Source organism: Belonocnema kinseyi, chromosome 3, assembly GCF_010883055.1.
Source record: "Belonocnema kinseyi isolate 2016_QV_RU_SX_M_011 chromosome 3, B_treatae_v1, whole genome shotgun sequence".
In the NCBI taxonomy this organism is placed as follows: domain Eukaryota; kingdom Metazoa; phylum Arthropoda; class Insecta; order Hymenoptera; family Cynipidae; genus Belonocnema; species Belonocnema kinseyi.
Window position 1 is genome coordinate 118,995,985 of NC_046659.1, and position 8,763 is coordinate 119,004,747.

General features: G+C 22.7%; 1 protein-coding gene across 8 annotated transcripts in view; it reads right to left on the bottom strand.

Moving 5' to 3' along the window:
* Positions 1–8,763, bottom strand: part of LOC117169128 (TOM1-like protein 2) — a 58,828-nt gene that overhangs the window by 34,501 nt on the left and 15,564 nt on the right. For all 8 annotated transcript variants that reach the window (XM_033355312.1, XM_033355308.1, XM_033355311.1 and 5 more), the window contains exon 3: positions 7,460–7,741. In XM_033355312.1, the coding sequence (XP_033211203.1) occupies positions 7,460–7,741 (282 nt within the window). The remainder of the gene's footprint in view (positions 1–7,459; positions 7,742–8,763) is intronic.

An 8,763-nucleotide genomic window follows, 5' to 3' on the forward strand; every position in this document is an offset into this window, starting at 1 on the left:
TTCCAAAATGGCGGACAAAATGAAAAAATATTCCAAAAACTGTTTTTTTTCCATCATCATTGTTTTTCTCAAAAACTTTAAAGTTTAGAAAAAAGTTTCATAGATTAAAAATGTCTTGAAATTAACCATAGAACACTATGAAATTTTTTCAGATTTTTTAGAAAAAATTTTTGATTTTAAGAAAATGAAAAATTTGCAAAGAAATTTTTCAAAAAATCAGAAAAAATTCAAGAATATTCTTTGACTAATTCTAAGACATTTTTATTCTTGGAAAATTTGTACCAGAGCCTATAGATTGGTACAAATTTTCCAAGTATAAAAATGGCTTAGAATTAGTCAAAAAATATTCTTGAACTTTTTCAGATTTTTTAAAACATTTTTTTGCAAATTTTTCATATTTTTTAAATCAAAAATTTTTTCTAAAAAAATTTGAAAAAATTTCATAGTGTTCTACGGTTAATTTCAAGACATTTTTAATCTATGGAACTTTTTTTTAAAGTTTGAGGTTTTTGAGAAAAACAACGATGATGGAAAAAAAAACAGTTTTTGGTGCAAAATTAAAAAAAAAATGCAAGAGAATTCCAAATAATTTAAAAGAATTCAGGGTGAATTAAAACAAATCATTTTAAACCTTTGAAATTCTACCAATTTATAAACAAAAAAGTAACTAATGACTGAAAAAAATAAAAAAGAATTCAAATGAATTGGAAAGATATTAAAAGTTCAAAATTGCATTAAATTCTTACAAATTAGAATGCATTTAGAGGAATTTAAGGTAAACTTTAAAGTTAATACTTCAGGATCAAATAAATAAAAAATAAAGAGAATTCAGGGTGAAGAAAAAAAATATTTTAAACCTTTCAGATCCTACTAATTTATAACCAAAAAAGTAACTAATAACTAAAAAATAATGAAAATGAATTGGAAATAATACAACAATTTAATTGATTTCCACAAAATTTAATTGAATTTCAGGTAAACCAGAAGAATACAATAAAATTCATACGAATTCCCGGTGAATTACAAAAAATTGAAAAGAATAGCAAACAATTTAAAAATAAAAAAATTTGATTGCATTGAGTGGATTTAAAATGAGCGTAGAAAAATTCAAAGGAATTCAAAAGAATTTTATGTAATGCCTAAAAATTCTAGGTTTAGTTCAGACTTCTGGACTAATGAAATAAAAATTTTTTTAAATTAAAAAATTCAAGAGAATTCCAAATAGACAAAAAAAAAATCAGGGCAAATTTCAAAAAATAATTTCAAACCTTTGAAACCCTACTGATTTATAACCAAAAAAGTAACTAATGACTAAACTTTGAGATGAGCTTAGAAAAGTTCAAGGGAATTCCAATTTCATTAAATGACTGAGAATTTTAGGTGAAAAAATGCTGACTTCAGGAGCAATTAAATAAAAACTTTTAAAAATTAAAAAAAAATCCACTCAATTAAATTGAATTGAGTTAGCTTTTAATTCAAAAACAATTAAGATTTGAAAATTTAATATTGAAAACTAAATTGAATCTTTCAAACGCAAAGTTTCTAAAATTCTAGAATTTAAAAATGTCATTACATAATAAAATTACAAGTTATCGTAAAAACTGATTAGACAACTTTTTCTAAAATAAAAAATGAATTGAATTATTCTAAAAAAAAACTTTCGAAATAAATAGTAATTTAAAATTGCGAACATTAAAAATAAAGTTCATTTAAAAATGAAAAAACTTTTATTTAACAAAAATTGTGATATTAAAACTTTTTAAGACTCAAACCTTTAAATTTCAATTGTTTCAATTAATTTTCAATTAAAATTTAATTGGTTAAATTCAATTTTGATTGAAAATTGAAACCAATGAAAAGAAAAAATTAAAAACTGTTTATTTACTCATGTATTAATTTCAGATAGTTTCATTCTCATCATTTTTTTTTTTTTTTATTTCAAATCTTCTATAGAATTATTATTCATTCCAGAAATTTTCGAATGTAAAATTTTTTTCAATTCGAAATTACTTACTTGTTTAAATCTTTAACTAAAAATCGGACAGTCCTATGATTTTATATAGAAAATAAACATTTAAGATGAAGAATACAAAACAATACTGCTATGATATAATTTCATTTTTTTAAATTGTACAATTTTATGCTTTTTAATTTAAAATTGCTTTATATTTACATCCAAAGTTATTATATTAAAAACTGATTATCAAGACATTTAATACTAAATTTTGAAATATTTAATACCGAAATGGTTCTTATATTTTGAAAATTTGCATATAAAACAATATTTTTTAATTAAAAATTCGAAACCTCTAAAAATTAATCTAAAAATTAAAATAAGAAAAAATTTTAGTTTCAAGGCCTCAAAGATCAAACTATTTTAGAATTGCACATTGAAAATATAACTGTAAAGTAAAATTATAGATATTTTAAAGACAATAAATATATTATTAATAAGTATCATATCATGTAGTATTAAAATTTTTTGGATAATTTAAAAGTTTATTTCAAATCTTGAAACACAGTCATTTTACATTTTTTCAAATTTTTAAATATTTTATTTTTTTCAGAACTTCTAAACATCTTTTTAAATGATTCGAAAATTTCCTCAGATTTGTTCTAAATTTTTAAAAATATTTTATAAAATTAAAATAATTTACATAAAATCTTCCACATCAATTTTTGATAATTTTGTCAAACTTTTCAAATTTTTTCTTAAAATACATTTTTCAAAATAAAAAATCTTTTTTAATTTTTCTATGATTTTTTTTATTCTTGTGAATAAAAAAATCTGCCAAAATCTAAATTTGATTTTAAATTAAGCCGTGGACTATTTGCATCGAAATTTGGTACGAATAGTCAGAGATTTATAAATATTAATTAATTGCCCTTTTTTTAATAAAAAATTTTCCAATTGAATGGTTTAAAAATGGAGTCTTTTAAACTGAAATAATATTTAAGATTTAATAAAAGCCTTAAATTATGAGTATATTATTTCTGAATTATTTAAAAATTAAAAAAAGTTTTAATCAGGGAGTTTACATTTGTTTAGGTTTAATGTTTAACTTTAAGCATCTGGAAAATCTAAAATTGTGAACTGATTCCAAATCGGCTTTTAAAATTAATTATTGTTCACTTTTAAAATTTTAAAGTACAATTCAATTTTAGAAATCATTAATTTATATTTACAGTTGATAAACTAAAAAGATTTTTCATTAACATTCTTCGTTTTTAAAAGCTCATAATTTTTAATGGTTTAAGTCTTCAAAACGGCATTTTAAAATTCTTCAAATTAAAATGTACGTTTAAAAATCAAAACTCTAAAATGGAAAACCTTCAACTAATTATTTTAAAAAACGGTTGAAATCTAAGTTGGACAGATTTTTTCCCCTACATATCTGTCAAATTCCCGGTCAAAACATAAATTCACTGTCATTTCCCGATTTTTGGCGGTCTTTTAAACGCTTTCAAATCCCTTCAAAATATTGAAATTAATTAAAAGTTCCTCAGAATCTTTTAAAATTACATACAATATTTCAAATTAAGATCTCTTGAAAAAGCCTTAGAAGTTTTAAAAATACCCTACAATCTTAAAAATCCCATCAAAGTATTTAATTCTATTAAAACACTTTTAAAAAATTAATAATTTCGAATTTGAAGCGCCTGAAATTTAAAAAAAAACATATACGAACGATTTTGGAAAATTTAATTAGAATGAGTTGAATTGTATAATTTCTAAGTCGAAGCGTTAAAAATTAAACAAATTTAATTTGATTTAGTGAATCACGAAATTAGTAAGATTTTATATTAAAATTTCGAAAATATGGCATTTTCAAAACGTTAAAAATTGAATATTTAGGATTCAAATTTTGTAAATTGGATCATTTAACATTCAGAGGAACTAAAAATATATTATTTATAATTAAAAGCGTACAAAATTAAATAATTAAAGATTGAAAACTTTTAAATTTGAATAATTTGAATACAAAACGATTAAAATTGGAAAATTTAATATTGAAAACTCAATTGAATCTTTCAAACGCAAAGTTTCTAAAATTCTAGAATTTTTAAATTGTCATAGCATAATAAAATTACAAGTTAACATTAAAACTGATTAGATAACTTTTTCTAAAATGAAAAGTGAATCGAATTATTCTTTTAAAAAATCTTTCGAAATAAATAGTAATTTTAAATGCGGAACGTTAAAACTAAACTAAATTTAAAACAGAAAAAAATTTTATTCACCAAAAATTGTGATATCAAAACTTTTTTTACTCAAACCCTTTAAAATTTCAATTACTGGAAGTAAATTTAAATCGCTTAAAAATTAATAATTTTTAAATTGCTAAAAATACTTTCCAAAATTGAACCAATTCAATTTTAATTGAAAATTAAAAGAAATAATGAAACAAAAATTCTGTGATATGATTCCATTTTTTGAAATTATACAATTTTATGATTTTCAATTCGAAATTGCTTTATATTTACATCCAAAATTATTAAATTCAAAACTTGCCATCAAGTCATATAATACTAAATTTTGAATATTTGTATTTGAAACAACAATATACAGAAATTTAAAATTCGAAACCTCCAAAAACTAATCTAAAAATTAAAATAAGAAAAAACTTTAGTTTCAAGGCCTCAAAGATTAAACTATTTTAGGCGTGAAAGATTAATTAATTAATTAAAAATAATTATATGAAGATTTTTCATTTTACATTTTTAATATTCAAGCGTGAACTTTAATTTAAAGAATTTTAAAATGCCGTTTTGAAGATTTAAAACATTAAAAATTATGAGCGTTTAAAAACGAAGATTTTACATAAAAAATATTTTAAACCAGATTAAAACTTTTTTTAATTTTTAAGAAGTTGCTAAATAATATACTCATAATTCAAGGCTTTTATTAAATCTCAAATAGTATTTCAGTTTAAAATACTCAATTTTAAAACCATTCAATTTGAAATTTTTTTTAATAAAAAAAGGGCAATTAATTAATATTTAGAAATATCTGAATGTTCACTCAAAATCAGTAAATTATCAATTAAATATTTAAAACTAAGCTTTGAACGTTACAATTTTAATTGTTCTATTCGTACCAAAATTTCGATGCAAATATTCCACGGCCTAATTTAAAATAAAATATAGATTTTTTTATTTAAAAGAATAAAAAAAATCACCGAAAAATTGAAAATGATTTTTTCTTTTGAAAAACTTATTTGAAGAAATTATTTAAAAAGATTTACAAAATTATCAAAAATTAATGTGGAAGATTTTATGTAAATTATTATAATTTTATCGGACATTAAACAAAATTAGAATAAACTTTAGGCAATTTTCGAATCATTCCAAAAGATGTTTAGAAGTTCTGAAAAAATAAAAAAATAATCAAAATTTTAGGACCATTTCGCTATTAAATATTCAAAAATTTAATATTAATTTAATATAATATTTAAAATTTTGGTAATTTTAAGTGGTTACAATTTCAGATTTCTGAATTTTCATGAAGAATGTTAAATTTTTTATTTTTTCCTTGAGTGGATTTTTTTGAATTAAAGAAAATTTTAATTGATTGATTCTGAAGTCAGAATTTTTTTTCACCTAAAATTCTTAGGCATTTCATTAAATTCTTTTGAATTCCCTTGAACTTTTCTAAGCTCATCTCAAAGTTATGGAATTCAATTAGGTTTTTTCATATTCTTAAATTCTTTAGAATTAATTTCAATTTGTATGAATTTCATTTAATTCTTCGGGTTTACCTTAAATTGCTCTAAATTCATTCAAATTTTGCGGAAATCAATTACATTTATTTATTATTGTTTCCAATTCGTTTGAAGGCTTTTTAAATATTTTTTAGTCATTATTTACTTTTTTGGTTATAAATTATTAGGGTTTCAAACGTTTAAAATAATTTGTTGAAATTAGCTCTGAATTCGTTTAAATTATTTGGAAGTCTCTTTAATTTTTTTGGAATTAAAAAAAAAATTATTTAATTGATCCTGAGGTCTTAATGTTACCTAAAATTCTTGGGCATTTTATGAAATTCATTTGAAGTCCTTTGAATTTTTCTAAGCTCATTTCAAAGTTATCAAAAATTAATGTTGAAGATTTTATGTAAATTATTTTAATTTTATAGGATATCAAAAAAAAATTGAGAACAAATTTCAGGAAATTTTCAAATCATTTTAAAAGATGTTTAAAAGTTCTGAAAAAATTTGAATATTTAAAAAAATGTAAAAGGACTGAAGGTGTTCTAAGATTTGAAATAAAATTTTGAAGCATTTTAATAGGTTTTAAACTATTTGAAAAAAAATTTAAATTCATAAAAGCTTAAAATTTTAATTTGACAGTTTACCTGCATTTAATTAAAAATTGTTTATGTGAAAAGTGTTAATAACTTCCATTTTATACGTGTGAATAATTAAAAATTTTAATACAAAATTGTTGAATTAAAAAACTGTCAAACTTCAGTTTTAAAAGTTTAAAATTCAAGAGTTCCACTTTCAGTGCTTTGTTTAGAAGCTTAGTTCTTATTACTTTAAATGGAAAAAATGTTTGCGAACCGGAAAAAAACCGGGAATTTTTTTCTTTGATCAAAACGGCCACCCTGAAATTTCACTTGATACTACATGATATGCTACTTATTAACAATATATTTATTGCCTTTAAAATATTTGTAATTTTAATTTACAATTACATTTCCAATGTGCAATTCTAAAACAGTTTAATCTTTCAGGCACACTGAAACTATAATTTTAAATTTTAGATATTTGAAAGAGGATAAATATATTAATAATAAGTATCATATCATGTAGTATCAAGTAATATTGAAAAAGTTTTATTGAAGTATTTGCTTCAATCTTCAACTAAAAATCGGAGAATTTTAAGATATCTTGAAAATTAAAAGAAATAATAATAATACAATAATTCTGCGATATGATTCCATTTTTTGAAATTATATATAACTATCGAGGCTTTTAATATGAATTTGAAACTAATTAGAATTAACTTGCAAATTAATTGAAGAAAAACCTTCAGTTACAAGGCCTCAGATTAATTTGTTTGAGAATAGTGCATTTAAACCCATCATTTTGAATTAAAGTTATATAACTTTTAAAGACCAGAAATATATTATTAATATATATATATATATATGTATATAATAATAAAATATATTATTTAAAACTACTTTGAAAATTATATACTTTCTAGTTTGAGAACTTGCAAGAATTACAAAATGCGCGAATTATGAAATACGGGAAATCTCCCGTTGTAATATTTCTCTCCCGGTTTTCTCCCGATTCTCCCGGTTGGATGGTCACCCTGATATCTTGAAAATATGGTTCTTTAGGAACCATATATTGAAAAATAGGGTACGGTAGGGGCCAAATCTTGAAAATAGGGTACTTTCGGTTATATAATGTGTGTAAAGTATGTATTAAAAAAAGGCTGAACGTACCCTTTCGGGAGTAATGATTGGTGCCATGGCATCCAGGTCAGTCATGGGAAATTGGATGCCTTTGGTTTTGAGCTCTTGGTAGACTTGTGTAACGCCTTGGGTGTGAGGCAAATTGCGGAAGGTATCGGCCCAAGTTTGTATGAGACTCAGAACTTTTTCTTGAACGGCAGTCGGTGGCTCATTCTTTGGTCCAATTAGCTTAACCAGCTCTTGTACAAATTCTCGTGAGCAGGAGAGAGCGTGAAATCGTTTTCCACAATTTTTCACGCAAGTCTCTAAAACCTAAAGACAATCGCAAAGATATTGAAAAAGGAACGAAATTCTTAACAGTTAAGCTTTGGAGGGTTTCAACTCATAGTTTTACCAATTATTTACTGTACAATTATTAATCAATGTGAAATTTAAGGGGCTCTTTAATAATGGTTTAATTTTCCAAAAGTTAAAATTCACTGTAAAGTATTTTCTAAGACTGATATGGGTACAAATAAACAAAATTTGAATAATTTTTTCAAAATTCCGTGACTTTTCCAAGGCTTTCGGGTCTTGTGGCAAAGTTTCATCAGAATTATAATAATTTGGAGTTAATTTTGGGAATTTTCTCAAAGAATTATAATTCTTAGTTATACCTGGATTTTAAAAAGAAGTATAATTAAATAAAATTGAGATAAAAAAACCTTATAATTCTGACTAGGAGAAGGATTTTTTAAAAGAATTATATGCCATTCTTAATTGGAACAGTGGATTAAAAAAAATATTTTAATTTGGAACAGGGAATTTTCGGAAAGATAAAAAATTCTGAGTTATATCTGGATTTAAACAACAAGTATAATGAAGTATAATTCTGACTTGGAAGAGTGAATTTTCAAAAAGAATTACAATTTTGACTTGGAACTGGGAATTTTCGAAACGATTTAAAATTCTGGGCTACATCCGGATTTGGAAAATAAGTATAATTAGGTATAGATTTGTCTTGGAAAAGTGAATTTTCCAAAAGAATTGCAATTTTGAGCTGGAAAAGTGAATTTTACAAAAGAATTACAATTTTGACCTGGAAAAGTGAAGTTTCCAAAAAAATTATAATTTTGACCTGGAAAAATGAATATTCCAAAAGAATTACAATTTTGGCCTGAAAAGATGAATTTTACAAAAGAATGACAATTTTGACTTGGAAAAGTGAATTTTCAAAAAACAAAAATACAATCTTGACCTGGAAAAGTGAATTTTCCAAAAGAATTACAATTCTGACTTGGAACTGGGAATATTTGAAAAGAATTATGATTTTAATTTGGAACAGGGAATTTTCG